The sequence below is a fragment of the Lathyrus oleraceus genome, chromosome 1 (genome assembly GCF_024323335.1).
Source record: "Lathyrus oleraceus cultivar Zhongwan6 chromosome 1, CAAS_Psat_ZW6_1.0, whole genome shotgun sequence".
Lineage (NCBI taxonomy): Eukaryota > Viridiplantae > Streptophyta > Magnoliopsida > Fabales > Fabaceae > Lathyrus > Lathyrus oleraceus.
In genome coordinates, this window is record NC_066579.1 from 240,275 (window position 1) to 256,132 (window position 15,858).

Genomic DNA, 15,858 nt, shown 5'->3' on the forward strand with positions numbered 1-15,858 from the left:
TCTTGTATCCATAATTTTAAATGGAACAATCTTCTAAATGGAGAATACCCAAACTATTTTTTTATAAGTCCAAGTATTCTTCACTAAGAAATTTGTGCACCCTTAATCATAAAAGACTTCAAAAGGCCAATCTTAAGTAAAACTGCATGTTTCTAGAACGAAAGTAAAATTATTAAAATTGAGACAAACTGATAGACACGGGTTGAAAATCAATTTGTAAAACATGTACATCATGTGCATGTTAAAATCAAGTAATAAGTCATTCGTACACAATTCAACTATATATATGTCCAATGAAATGGACTAAATGATTCACTCTTCCCAGCATACCATCCCATGGCAAATACCAAGACTATACAGTTAAACACACAAACATTTGCCAAAACCAAAATATTCAACAATTAAGAAAGACAAACCATTCAAGGGTCTAACCCATCAACATGGTTAACAATGTCGGTCTGTTTTCGGTAAATAATCATGTCAACGAGATCTGTGATTTTGCATTCCTTCAATTCTGCAAGCTCCGTCAGGCAACAACTGGATCATCTTTCTGTAAAAAAACGTTTGAAATTAATTATAGGACAAAGAAATTTCAAAAATCTAAAATGAACCCCACATTCAAGTAATCCTGTATTAACAAAAAATTGAACTTGCACAGACCTTACAAGGCGCTTAGGCTCATGTTGACCTGAATTGGTTGAGGATGATATATCCTAAACGGATCCCTAGCTCAATGTAGCAGGAATAATCCCCTCAATTTTTCAAGGAATTGTTGCGCTGACTGAGTATCCATTATCTGTTTGCAAAATTGGAAGTAGATAATACCCTTAAACCACGGACTAAAACAACGTCTGTAATTACAAAGCACATCTGTTCAACTATAATGTTGATTATCAAGACGCCAAAAAGTCTAAATAAACACATGTTAAAGCTCACTAGCTTGTCTGTAAAACATCCAATTTAAACATTTTGACGTCGTGATAATCAAAGAATTTAGTTATATACTGCTATAACTTAACAGTTCAGCATTCACTTCTAAACACAAACGCTCATGTGATGTATACTTACTTGCCCACAGGGATTTAAAAGCTTTTAGTTTCATGTAAGTTCATATTTCAAGGGTAACCCACTTCAGACATTTTTCCGGTTTCCAACAACAGTTATATAGCCATTTTAATATTGAAAATTGCTACAAATTGACATGATTGTTTTAGAAGAATTAGGAACAATAGATCAAGGTTTTGTGAATGAACAATAGTAATCCATTCAACAGCAACTTAGAGTTCAACAACAGTTCAAAAAAATCACAAACATATCACAACTAACCACAAGTTTCACATAACATCATTAAAGAGATCAATCTTTATGTCACAGAATGAGTTACTGATCCCCATTGATACAATAAGCTCTGAATTTTATTTAGAAGAGACAAAAGACAATAAAACTAGATGCAAACAACCAATGGCTTACCACAACTATTTTAAGACCCTGAAGATGATTTCTGAACCCAAACTTGTTTCTGCAGACAGAAAAGCATTTTAAAGGGTGATTCAAGCAAAGAGGTGGGACAGAATACATCAATATAACATGTATACCTCATGAGTACTAGGTCCAACAACACCTTTCTTTGAAAGTTTCCCTTCACTCAAAATGACTGTACCATCATCCTTCACTATATAGGGAGCCCCACGGCGAGTAAAAATTCTTTGTGAACCTACAGAGCTCAAAAAATTGGTTGAAGCATTTATCCATTAGAATCCAGATAAATACATTCTATTGTTTATATCATGATTTTTTTTCCATAATGAGTAGAGACACCAACCATTCTCAACAGATGGACCACTACGTCCAACTGCAGAAGCTGAGAATTCCCCACTCCTGTTTCCCGAATAAACATTTTCTTTTACTTCCCCTGCTAAAAATTGAAAATAACCACCATACAAAAGATTTCAACCACTCAGCTTTGTTTTGAAATTTCAAGCGGGGAAAAGAAGATGTCATGGTCCTGATTTATACTAAACGGAAATACATCATCTATTTTGTGTGTGAACAGCTTGTTGTCAAGTCCTTGATCATACCTTCAACTGATTCAGGATTTGACAGTGTAGGCTGTGCCACTGAGGATGATGAGAGCTCATTACCAGAATGTGAAGAATCGGAACGGCGAAGAGGTGCCCAAACACCACGATCAGGCCTTCTAGTACGTTTTTCTGTTTTATCACCAGAAATACTCAAGCCATGCAAATCTCTTCTTACGAACTTCTCACTCAAATCCCTTTTAGAATCCCCTTCAGAAGTAACTTGCCCAGCATCATGACTATAGACTTGATCACTTAATCCAGACCTTGAACCAAAAGGACGAGGTAGTCGCTTCCCATTCTCAGAAGTTAAGATTTGAATCTTATGTTGTCCAGCAGATGTGGATTGACTTTGACGAGAATCATTATTTAGAAGTATGTTCCTAATCAATCTTCCACCAGCTTCACGCCTTTGGTTCTGTTTTGAAGTAGTTGAAATGGCCGAATTTGCAGATTGTGCAATTTGCTGTTTAACCACACCTTCAGTGGCCTGAAAGTTCCACAAAAAGTTCATAATAAAATTTAATAAGGCGAGCTTATTCATGTTTGAGTGACTCTACTGCTCCAAATTAACTTTCAAGGAAGGGCAGCACTCAATATTTCTGACCAGAAAAGAAAAATAAGATGTCTACCTAAACAAAGAATAACTAAAATCTAGCATAGAACTGGAGAAAGTAAATTTCATTTTTCTTTGCTTATATGGAATAAGAACATTATTTTCTTTTAGGAAATACAAGACTTTAAGATGATTAATAAAAGTAAGTGAATTGGAGATTAGCCAGATACTGATGAAGAGAGGAGAAAATTTAACGGGTAAAATTAAACCTACTTTAGGAACTTCCCGTTGTTTTCCTTTCAGAAGGAGGATTTTTTTCTTTCCAGAGTCAGAAGTCAGTGGTATTCCAGAGACAGGACCTTCAATGCCATGCACTGCATATTCATTAACCAAAAATAATACAACCATAATATTTATCAGCTAAAATACATGAGACTTGGACTTAAAAGCACAATTGCAATTGCTGAATCTTCAAAAAAAATATAATTTGGATGCTGTTTTTGTTTCTTCAAAAGTAAGTGAATTCCCGTATGTTTTCAAAATATTATATCCACCAACTTTTTGAGAAGGGGAAAAGGAGAATGATAGCAGGGAACCCAGATACTTCAAAAAAATAAATATATTGACACGCATCTATAAGGATGCTAGTTGCCATGTGTGCAAATGCTTTGTCCAACCAAGTCCAACAATAACTTAATTATCAAAATGAAAGTTGTGTGGCTCAGATTTTTTCATTAATATATTAACTATCAGCTCAAATTCTCATCTCTTACATTTCTAAGGCTGGATACGATGAGCCCTCATTTAGTTCCATTTAGAGTGATAGTAGAGATCCTTCTTATATGGGAACCCAGCTACTAGTAATATTCTTAAGCATTTGGACACTTGAAAAATGCTTACCACATCTGTGGTTCATGGATTACTTACAAAAACTTGCTTGTGCAGCATTCCCCTCAATTATTTATCATTCTGTTATACTTCAAACAGATATGATTCTTACTGTGACCCCCTCATTTAATTTTTTAGTGTAATCTAAGGATAGTTCTTATAATGGAACCCAGCCATTAGTAATAATTTTAAGCATTTGGACACTTGGAAAGATACACACTCCTGCTTTGGTTGATGGATTACTGTTATGGAAACTTCTTTATGAAGTATTCTCTTCCATTATTTATCATTCTTTTATACTCCATACAGAGTCTCAAATGATTATAAACAATTACATGGAGTTTCTGGCGGACGATCTGAAAATAGATCATCTTGTTCGAAAGAGTTTGGGAAAATGACCCAAATAAGAATGGGTTTGTGTCCTGGAAAAGTTCTCTCTAAAATTTTTGCTATAGTGTTAGCGTTTTAAAGCAATCAATTGATTCAGATAAGTATGGTTTTATTTGAGTAACAACAATTCAGTGATTACCACTTCTTGTGCAAGTTGCTTATATTTAATAAAGGAAGCCAGAGTCTGTTTGTTTCAGATTTCTTAATAAAATTATCATATTTAGGAGGAATAGAGGAACACTGGTTGCACCCTAATGAGCGATGGACGAACAGGGAATTGAGTGAATTATCATTAAGTTTTTTTAGAAGTTTTTAATTGTTATTTGCTACTATTTTGAATGCTTTATGTTGTTTTGATTTGTCCCAGTATTGCAATATTTATGAATTCATAAATTTGGTAGGATCTTACGATCCGTGTTACGATCCCCCGATTCACAATCTTGTTACCCCTACCCGGTCTTGCGTAAGATCACGAGTCTGACTACCTTGAGTGTACTAGATGAAAGAAGACATTTAAAAAGTGGTTTTTATTATTGTAAGCAAATAATTAGTTTTTTCTTTATCTTAAATAATAACAAAGATTAGTTTACATGAAAACTGTTCTTAATCTTTAAATATGCGAGTCCTCAATCATTTAAGAGGAATGCTACATTCAGACCACTAGTTATTATTAGTTTGGGAGACAACTGCCAAAACAAGTTTTAGGAGGTCATTTGGATGGATGGAAGATATCTCTTTCTCTTCTAATCAGCTGATCCCTATAATATGTATACCCTATACAATTCCTGTTGAAAAAAATTCTATACTTCTCAAGAATTGAGAATCTAGACTCAAGATTCTAATTTAAATTGGAATTTTCATTTTTATCAAAATGTGGGGGCTGTAGGTCAGTAGTAGTCACAAATCTTCATCGCTTCTATTACAGTATGAAGATTGTTAGCCGGTTTGACATTCAAAGCTCGCTCTAAAGTTATATTCGTAGTTTTGCCAAGCAATTCATACAAGGAACAAATACAGAATTACAGCCATTAGGTTGCTCTTTTCTCAAAGGAAGGTTGTTAGCCGGTTTGACATTCAAAGCTAGCTCTAAAGTTATATTCATAGTTTTGCCAAGCAATTCATACAAGGATCAAATACAGAATTACAGCCATTATGTTGCTCTTTTCTCAAAGGAAGCCATCTAAACATATAACTGGAAAGCTGGGGCAAAGAAAAGAAACAAAAGGAAACTAAATAGATAACCTCTGCAAATGAATGACTCCCCATCCCAACCCCCAGTTTCTCCTTGTCATATAATTATGATTGTTAGGTCTAGTTTTTTTGAAAAACTTTCACTTTAGTATCTTAATTTTATGATTTTATGTATGATATGGTCATTAATGTAGCATGATATTATCTGGTGCTGATGTACTTGCACTCTTTATTAGTGTGGTTTGCTACTTTGCTTTATTACGGAGTTGGAAGTTGGAACAATGAATTTTTGATGTGTTAAAACTGTTTTATATTATGTATATATCCCATTTATAGGTTCCTCTAAATTTGGGTGAACTGTTACTAGTTTATGAGTCGAGTCTACTAGTTTATGAGTCGAGTCTACGAAAGCTCCACCAATAACCTGCTTTTGTAGACTCCGAGATCATGCCAATAATAACCATAGGTAACGAACAGATGTCACTAGGAGTTGGTTGGTACAATAAAATCGCAGAGACAAAAGCTAAAGTCATTGAAATTTCGTTTTGCATGGGATTTGGATGTCTAAAGAAAAGATTTTTGTTTTGGTTTAAAATTGCATGCCATAAATTTTGCAATGAAATGTGCAAGCAATTAAAAGCAAATTACACATATTAAGTTATTGACAGAGAAAACAGAAGACAAGGAACTAGGCATATGCAATGTGAAAGTAGATTACAAAACATTGGATGCTGATGAAAAATAACTATACCACACTAGAGATATTCACAAGACAAAGCTTATCTAACAAAATCTAAAGGCAGATCAGATGACTTACAAGATTCAATTTCATAAATTCCTTTTATACTTGATTCAGCAGACTGATCTTCATGCCTGGGGACCACAGTAAAGGCTGATTTGTCTTTCGAGTCTTTCCGATTAACATTCTTGACATTGTCCTTCTGAACATACTGAAAACCAAAACTAATTTTCATTAGGTGGCACAAATCGATGGGGCTTTTGCAAGCACAAATAGAAACATCAATACATAACAACAATACAAGAGTCAGGCTATCCCAAGACATGTAGAAATGATAAACTTCCCTTTACTACCCTAACTTAATTGATCCCTTTCAATTCACATCTATCTGGGTCAATACATCCAACTCGCATGCGGGTCACGTCGCCACAAAAATAAAAAGGAAATAAATCAAAATATAAATAGAGAAATATTGACTCACTGTTTGGCTTTGCTTGGTTTTGGTAAAAGAAACAAAAGCGTGAGATAGAAGAGAAGGGAATAGTTTAATAAGTTCCTTCTTAATTTATTGTTTTTTCCAAGGAAATTAATCGATTGTTTATTTGAAGGGAAGGAAGAAAAAAAAGAATTGAAAAAGATGGGTTTAGATCAAAGCCCAACCCATTTGGCCCCAAACTTAGCCCAATTAAATAGAAAATTCAAGTATTAATAAGACAAAATATACATTGAAAAATAAAAACATAGAGTTTGAGATCTTCAGTTTAAGAAGATTCACAAAGTTTACATAATTAATAAATCACTTCAATAGTATTACTATGCATGAGTATGCCTCTGTGTGTTTCTTACTACGCCTTATGTCAATATAGTCAATAGCAGCCGTGGCAAACGTTGTAACACTGTTGTGTAGCGTAGCAGCTCCTAGACACTATCCGAAACATTGTGTTGTGTTTGGGGCCAGATAGTGGTCAAGTAGCAGGCAAATAACAAACAAATACCTGCAGTGGCGGCCACTACAGTGAAGCTCCTGTAAAAACCTAATATTTATGGCCTCAACTTATTATGATTGTTCCCACTGTTCTTTTGGACTTTTGGTCATTTCATCCTAAAACTTACTTGCTTAATATTGAGTTTGAATATCAATAACAATGAACTTCAATTATTAGTGCCGAATATGTCTTCAATATTGTGTTTTTTTTTAGCTTTTATTATGGTAAGATGGTATGAATTTCTTGTATTGCTCCCTTAAACTCGACATAGTGACTATACTGTTCCTCTATCCCTATCTGACATTGATTACATAGCTAAATGCTATTAAAGAGATTTTATAAAAAAATCTTAAACACAACTAAATAAATGAAAAATATTAATTAGAATTGATTTCGAATCTCAAGAAACTACATCACAAAGTGATAAAGATATATGAATACATCAAACAAAAATACATGCAAGAGATATTTCTTTCTCGAAAATAAACACTAAAGATTTTATCAAAAATAAGTTAAATTATATTAAATGAGATCATTCTTGTGTAACATAATTATTTTATGATCAAAATATGATAATTTCATTTGTTGATTAATTTAAACTAATTTAACTTACATACATTTTCTATCATAGTGATATTTTATTTGACATTTTTTTATGCTAATTAACAATCCAACTGTCCAAAAACATATTAAACAGAAGGAGCTATGAGTTTGAGATTTAAAAAACATAGATGAAGGTCAAATGCTTCTAAGGACCCATAAACTCAATTAATAGTTGAAACGGGACTTGCAGCTTGTTAGTGTGTGGGGATGGAGGTCTGGGATTGCAATGCAACCTACATAAAAAATAATCGATTTATCCTCCCAAGTTTGTTCTTTGTGATGTCACATGTTAATGTTCAATCGGCTAGTCAGTAACCCCCAAAGAATATGACATTTTGTTTGTTTTGGCTCAGGAAAATTTCCATGGTACTTTCCTACAAAAGATAGGTTGCTATCTATTATTTCAATCACTTGTGTTCATACAAAGATAAGAAATTTAATAATGTCCAAGAATATTGGTTGACACTAGAGTAGATATTATCAAGGTGTGTGCGTGCGCGCGCCTTTGTGAAAGTAATATGAAACATTCAGTTTAACGAATAAAAAAACAAGTTGTTTTCCTAGATTTTACATCAAAGGTATTGATGATTGAAAGAAGAGATTTGCTACCTAAACACAAATCCGTACACCAACACTGTATAACTATAAGGTTGGTGCTACTTCTTTTCATTAATTATTATGTTTCCTACTCTTTTATTTGAGGACAATAACCATTCGAGCTGTATTTTGAAAGATGTCCAATACGATGTCATAAAATTTGTGTTTACCTAGCAAATCTTAAAAGAATAAAGTCACTGCTTAAATCGGTTATGATGAAATATGTGTTTTGAAGAGAGAAGAGAGAGCTTTTGGAGTGGGCCCTAAAATCAGAGTGGGCTGGCCCATAGAATGAGCAAGGGCAAACTGTTTAATATAAAAAATACTAAAAACATTAGGGCTTCTCCTCCTAAGCCATCACTAGCCCACAGGATTTATGAGGCTTTTTGGTCATGTGAGCTTTTATGATGTGAGCTTTTTAGCATTATGGACTATATTACCCTAACACATGCAGGTCATGATTGAGCTCAGCGGGCTGGCTAAATTGACAGCTTCGGATGCAGCGGAGCAGCCACAATCCCCAACACCAAAGATCATTGATACAATATGATCAGTTCTGTATATATATATAGTTATAGAACTACTCAAAGAGTAGTCAAATTGTAGCTGGAGAGAAGCTGTGATATAAGCGGGCTTGGCTAGAAAAGAATGAAAGATAAGCTGAAACCCAGCAAGAAGCTGGACAAAACATGTGTTTGGCTGTTAAGAAATGCCAATACATAGTGCAAGCAAAGCGAATATAGATTGCATGTTGCTGAATGAGAGGTGGACTACTGGAATATGCTGTATCTTGGGTGGGCCATGTGATCTTTCTGTTTGGGAAGACAGAAGCTTGTAAAATCCCCATCTCTATATTGATGAGCTGTGCAATGAAGAACATAGGCTGCTAAACCTAAAATACCTCACTGCATGCTATAGGTCTAGGAGACCAAAAACTCCTTCAAAAAATAATAACAAAAGTAAATTTGAGCACAGGCGGAGATTTCATTGGCCCTATCAATCATAGTCCATATTGATGTATTACTGATTTCCACACTATTGATAACTATAAATGTAGAAAAAGTAACAGAGTAAATAGTTATGTATGAAATTATATCCATGTGACAAAATATTGAACAACTACTATAAAAGCTTATTGATAAAACTATGTGTATGCTTGTATACATGTCTAACCATTTCACAGTTCACAAACAGTATGGTTTCCAAACAACAACAAGATGGCAAAATATTATTTCTCAGTCACTTGGTAGATAAATACTAATTGAATATTAAAATGCTACACACAGAATTAAGATTATGAGGCTACAAAGGGGGCAATAACAGCATGGTTTCTCTTGCATTTATTGCATTAATAGAAAAGTTGCAATTCTTATGACAACAAAGTCATCGCATTCAAAATGAGTCTAGTGATTACACATTACCTCCAGCAGTATAAAAATATATACAATTATAAATGCACTTGATTATAAAAAGGCTTACCCTTTTCTTTTCGGATCCTCGTCTGGTATTAACTGGGCCAGGCTTGCCATGCAAAGCAGCTCTTGCTCTTCTGCCGACTTTTGTTGCTGCTGATGAAACCTAAGACAGGAATGTGTATTGCATGTCAGGCATTTACCCAAGGAGGAGACCATCTTAAATTGTATTTATTTGTAATTTAATAAATTTCGTATATATGAAACCAGAATAATTTCACCCAACAGGAGAAGAAAACTAAAGCCATAAAGATGTGAAGGCACGATAACATAAGTGAACAATGCATATCAACAGAAAATTGTAGCGCACTTTCCACATTATAAACAATGAAAATTCATCAGACCTATTGAAGAATCAAAAATCTAGACAGCTAACAGGGGTGAGTGGGTGGGTGGGTGGGGGACTAACTACATATGAATATGAAAATGCTTCCAAATAGTTCTGCTATATGTTGAAAATAAGATTAAGATCTGAGTATTTATTGCATAGGCTGTGTTATGGTTTACGGGTGGAGAACCATAGAGGAAGGCAGGAATTCTGCTATATTATGTTGCTGTTTCTACCATAAAATGTCATGGCACCGCTCCTTCACAAATTGTCCATAGCGTTTGGCAAAAAAATCCCCTCGCGCACTTTGCCATGGCTGCTACTTGATAGTACTGAATAGGATAGGCATACCATGTTGCATCAATAGGGGTAGAATATTATATATCTCTATTGCACTAATTGTTTTTAAGCCTATATAAAAAAGACTGTTAAGTAGTTAAAACACGCAGTTTCACAATATTTTGCCTCCATTGATCACTATGCATTCCAACTTCCTCGAGAATTTAAAAAAAGGGGCAAATGAGACACTTAGCATGAATCATAGATAAAAATATGTTCTAGCTTCATAGCAGTTAGTAGTAACTTTTAGAATAAAAAGAATAAGGAGGAAAAATCCATAATCCACAATGTATTATGAAATGTCATTCTTACTCAAATTCAAGCTCAATCTCTAAAGCTCTTTCTTAAAAAGGGAGGAAAATGACACACTTAAAGCATGAATCATAGATACAATATGTTCTAGCTTCAGAGCAGTTAGTAGTAACTTTTAGAATTTAAAGGAACAAGTAGGGAAAATCCACAATCCACAATATATTGTGAAATGTCCTTCTTACTCGAATTCAAGCTCAATCTCCAAAGCTCTTTCTTATCAATAACATGTATAGCTATAAGCATACACAAAATCTTGCTACTACACCCTTTTATAATGTGCAGATTTTTTTTGGCAGTTCCTTACAAACATTTCTGTCATTGGAATGTTAAGAGAGCTTCACATATTTCTTAAAACATTTTAGAAATAACAGTTCTAAATCTTCAGTTTTTAAGACTGTTGATTGAAATGAAACTCACCTAAGGAAGAAATCTAGTAAGAAGACATGCCAAACATGAAATATGAAAATTTATCTACAATCAAGCATGCGGATAACAAAATATAACATCTTATTCACTATACTTCTAATGGCTGACTCAAAACAAATAAAACATAAAGGAGATGAATACTACAGAGCCTTCTTATCATAAATAAAGCTAAAAGCTCTTAACTAAATGTTCCTGGAGCACATAAACATGAGAGAAAAGGAAAAACAAAAAGCCCTCAGAAGACCCAGAATCATTTACCAGCGGACCACTGTCAACAGCACGTCTCTGACGAACATATTCCATCAGGGGTGTTACAATAGGTGCTTCCTTGCTAGCCCCTAGAAAGGAGAAAAATATGAGACAGGAATGGTACTGAAATTTGCCTAGAGATACATTTAACCTAAAACCTTATTTTGGGATCCTTCAAAACACATTTACTGTAGAGTAGTGATTAGACTGCTTTCATAAGTGTAAATCAAATAAAGCTGGTGAACAAATAACTAACCAGCTTGCTCAGCTTCCTTTCTTTCCAGTTGTATTTCTGCACTAGGAAGATGTTCCTGAGGCTTCGCAATGAGTTTGAGGAACTCAAGATAGTCTGGATCTGTCCTTATTAAAAAAATATCATAAACAAGTAGAGTGCATGCCATTAACCTAGACAGGTTGCTTTAGAACACTAATATATCTCGATGGCACAAAAATTAAAACTACATTGATACCTTTATATATAGTCCCGTCACGGCCATCCTTTTTGGTACTCAGCTTTGGAACACGCAGAGATGGTGCATACTCAACTACTGCTTTATGTTGGACACCTGAGTGAGTATCAAGCATTAATATTTTGCATAGCCCAAAAAACATTCAAAATTGTAGAGAAAAAACAAAATACAATAAGCACTAACCCATTTAACAAGGGTTTAAGTAGAAAACATAATAACTCGGGTCTAAACAATTAAAGTTCTATTTGGATAAAAAGGTAAATTAAGAACTTATAATGCAATCGCTTATCAAATAAGAGCTTATATATAAACTATATCTATAACAAAAGATAAAATAAGGTCAAATTGTTTTCATATAACCTATAAGGCCTTGTTTGGATAAACAACTTATTTGCAGCTTATAGCACAAACACTTATCATGATAAACACTTATGTATAAACTATTTTTATAGCAAAAGATAAAATAAAGTTAAATTATTTAAACCACAAGCTATAAGTTGTTTTTTATAAGCTATCTTAAAGAACTTATGAAAATAAGCTCAAAACAGCTTATGAAAAATGTCATATGTTGTTTTCATAAGTTCTCCCATACATTCTCAAAAAATTATGTCGGTAGATAACCTCAAATAAACCAATCCAAACAACCCTATGTTGCTTTCAAAAGTTATCCTAAAGAGTTTATGGATATGTCATAAATTGTTTCCATAAACTCTTCCAAACAATCTTACAAGTTCTTATTTCTTATGCTACTATATAAGCTCAAAAAATCCAACCCAAGCAAACCCTAAAAACTATGTTCCATTCAATATTGCAGAAGAAAAACAAAACACTAGAAAAATCAAAGAAACAAACACCAGAAGAAATAAAAGAGAAGAACAGTAAAATGAACCTTTCTCGTTAACAAAAACATGTCCATTGAAGAACTCAGCAAAGTCGAAAACATCATCTGGAGAATTGAAGTCTATATATGCTCTAGAATACCTTTGATTCCTGTGACTGCAGACATTAATTTTCAACTAATCACGCATATCAATGAATTACACAAAGGTAAGCTTAAGAAGTTGAGCATTAGAAATGAAATTGGAAGAGAATTGTTAGGGTTTTGTGAGGGATGAAAAAGTACCTGGTGTTACCGGGACGGAAAACGAACCAGCGGTAGCGAGAAGCGAAGCGGTTATGGATGTGTTGGATGAGATCAGATTCAGTGAGGGAAGGAGGCAAATGGCGAATAACTACTTTCGTTTTTCCCCTTTCTGAACGCACCTTCATCTTCTTCGATCACCAAATTTTCTGTTTCCTTACTTCTTCTCTATTACTAGTATTTTTCAACACAACACAAACTGGGCCCATCAACAAATCTTTAAGACCGGTCGGGATTGTCTGCGGCGATGCTGCTGTGGCCGCCTCCGTCTAATTTGCGGGATAAGAATCCGACGGTTTAAATTTTAAGTTTGATATTTTAAATTTTATAAAATAAAACCTTCTTAAAATATAGATCATTCGATATTAATTGATGGCCGACATGTGTCAGAATACTGTTTGTATCTAATCTGAATTTTCCAATGTGTCCAACTCCCCCACACTCCAAATTATACATAGGGTTAATCCTTCTTAGGTCATGTAGTATTTTTTTTATTAAATGGTGTTTAAGTCTAAAAAAGATTACACCGAAATTAATATAACTGCAACAACACGGATGCTTGATAAATCACCTTTAAACAAATAATAAGTGAAAGTTGAATAAGAATCGATAATACATGCAGTATTTGCAGTATTAGAACGATGAATTCCTTGATATGCAAATACGCAAGATTTGATGAGTTTTCTTCCCATGCAGTTGTTAGTATTACTAGTAATTATATCGCTAGTCGATACAAATATCAATTTTGTTGAATCCAATTGGTCGCAAGTTATAGACCTAGAAAAAAAACGTCATGCATCACAAACTACAATATGATTTACGAATCCCCAAAGATGTTTTCCCTAGTTTCCTCTACTAATACATTTGCATCTCGCATTCTCTCTCTTATCTCTTGTCTCATATGTGATTATGTAGTATTGAAAAAATCTAGTTTTAGTTCTATAATATTAAAAGTTTATATTATATCTCTGTAATATAATATTTTTTTATTTTTAGTTCTCATTAAATATTTTTTTCATTTAAATTGACATGGCATTACTTATTATTTTAATTGCATGTGACAAAAAAATTATTTTTTTAATTTGTATCAGGTATTTTTTTTTCTTTATTTTATCGTTTCTTCAAATTCCTCAATTATAACAACTTGTAATTTTTTGTATATCTTAATCTAACCAACTTTCAATATTTTTTATCATCCAAACCGAACCATCAACCAATTTGGATATTCAAATGAAGAAGCACTAAATTTGTTCTTCACTATCCTCCATTACGAACATAGTGAATCGTTACATCGCCGAGTTTGTTTCGGGTTCTTCTTCATCAAGTTCATCCTTCTTCAGTTTGTTGTCTATTTCATCATGTTAGTTATATTGTTCCCTCTCCATCCTTCTTCACTTATTTTACATAGGAAGAGTTGAAACAATTATGGGCCCGTTTGTTTTGCCTTTTTTTAAAAATGATTTTTATAGTGTTACATATTTTAGTGTAAAAAAAATTACAAAAAAGCTTCAAATGAAAATTTTGTTTGAACAGTTATTCTTAAAATGTTATTTTAGGTATTTCATCATTTTATCGAAACTTTTTTTGGATATCAAATTTTAAAAAAATCACTTAATTTTGAAACTATTTCAAATAATTTTTCATAAAAATCATTTTTAAGATACAATTTTTTGAAAAAATTGTGATTTTGACTATGTTTTGATCTTCTATAATGTATACTTATGTTATAGAATGAACAATTCAATCTTTTAATTTATAAAAAACAAATTTAGAAAAACTTATAATATTTTGAAAAACATTTTTGTAGAATCCATTTTCAAAAATACAATGAAAAAATCCATTTTTTTAAAGCTAAAACAAACTGGCCCTATATTTAATCAAGACTATGATAGATAAAGTTTTTATGAAGTTGTTAGTTTGATGAAGGAATGGGGCTATAATGAAGTAATTTTTTTGTTATGGAGAAAATTGAGAGAGTTTATGAATATTTTAAGCCAATGTTGGAGAATTCATGTGCCATGGATATTGCATGCATTAATGATGACGAGTATGTTAGTGATGATTTGAGAAGTTCAGACCCAGGTGACTCTGATAAGGAGACAATACCTAAATATGATAAATTTAGAAAAGAGTAGTTGACTAAAAATTATGAGTTTAAATTGGGCATGGAATTTAATGCATTGATTGAATTTTAAAATGCAATTAGAGAGTGGTCGATTTAGAATGGTAAAGAAATCAAGTTTGTGAAAATGATAAAGTTGGGGTTAAGGTGGAATCTATGAGCAAATATGATTTTTTAGCTCATATGAGTAAAGTTGGTGACTGACACGCTTATCAATAGGTGGATACTCATACATGTGTTAGGTGTTAAATATCAAATGTTCCAATTTACAGTGGGTGACTAAGGTTGCGATTGAGAAGCTTCATTCAATTAAAAAGGTAAAAGCGTCTAAAATCATGAGTGACATGAGAAGGAACCACTCAGTTAGTATTACTAAGGTAAAATCTTGGAAGGCAACATAAATTGCATAGCAAATAGTTGAAGGATATATGGCTAGACAATATGTTATGTTATGGAGCCATGTTGCTGAGCTCAAAAGAGTTAGTGATGGAAATACATGTAAGATAAATGTGGAGAGACCAAACCCTACACTTCAATCTCGGTTTGGAAAATTTACTTTTGTTTTGATGGATGTAAAAAGGGGTGCTTAATGACATGTAGGCATTTTATTAGGGTGGATGGTTATCACCTTAAAACAAAGTATGGGGGACAACTTTTAGTTGCAATAGGAATGGACCCTAATGACCAATACTTTCCCTTGGCTTTTGGAGTTGTTGAAGCAAATACAAAAGATTCATGGAGATGGTTTCTCCAATTACTACTTGAAGACATCAACCAAGATAAAGGATATGTTTTCATTTAAGATTAACAAAAGGTAAAAATGCATATCATCTTCTTTATTTTGTTTGTATACACTACAAAAAACAGTCATTAGCCACGTAAAATAATGTCATAAACTCAAATACCACGTCATAAAATGCAATTAGCGACGTGATTGAAACACGTCGCATGAGCACTTATGGAAACTAGTT

The 15,858-nt window shown here is 33.2% G+C and overlaps 1 protein-coding gene across 3 annotated transcripts; it reads right to left on the bottom strand.

Moving 5' to 3' along the window:
* Positions 1 to 202: 202 nt before the first annotated feature.
* LOC127126910 (regulator of nonsense transcripts UPF3) lies at positions 203 to 13,071 on the bottom strand. Of its 3 annotated transcripts, none has more exons than XM_051057547.1 (14): positions 12,748 to 13,071; positions 12,514 to 12,620; positions 11,625 to 11,720; positions 11,411 to 11,509; positions 11,164 to 11,243; positions 9,508 to 9,606; positions 5,921 to 6,053; positions 2,908 to 3,008; positions 2,142 to 2,568; positions 1,823 to 1,915; positions 1,596 to 1,714; positions 1,471 to 1,519; positions 661 to 796; positions 203 to 550 (listed from the first exon to the last, which is right to left on the bottom strand). In XM_051057547.1, exons 1-12 carry the CDS (start codon positions 12,891 to 12,893, stop codon positions 1,481 to 1,483), a joined length of 1,539 nt encoding a protein of 512 aa, XP_050913504.1. In that variant the 5' UTR covers positions 12,894 to 13,071; the 3' UTR covers positions 203 to 550; positions 661 to 796; positions 1,471 to 1,480. The 3 variants fall into 3 exon arrangements, with proteins under 3 accessions (XP_050913504.1, XP_050912257.1, XP_050912943.1); XM_051056300.1 differs by having other exon boundaries at positions 2,079 to 2,568; positions 12,748 to 13,069; XM_051056986.1 differs by having other exon boundaries at positions 1,823 to 1,912; positions 2,079 to 2,568; positions 12,748 to 13,068.
* Between the last annotated feature and the right edge of the window lie 2,787 nt (positions 13,072 to 15,858).

Excerpts from the sequence above, each read along its gene's own strand:
- LOC127126910 (XM_051056300.1), bottom strand. The coding sequence starts at position 12,893 with ATGAAGGTGCGTTCAGAAAGGGGAAAAACGAAAGTAGTTATTCGCCAT. Across the intron at positions 11,721-12,513 it reads TGTTTTTGTTAACGAGAAAG|GTGTCCAACATAAAGCAGTA; the intron begins GTTCATTTTACT and ends ATACTCACTCAG. Across the intron at positions 3,009-5,920 it reads AATTTATGAAATTGAATCTT|TGCATGGCATTGAAGGTCCT; the intron begins GTAAGTCATCTG and ends ATGAATATGCAG.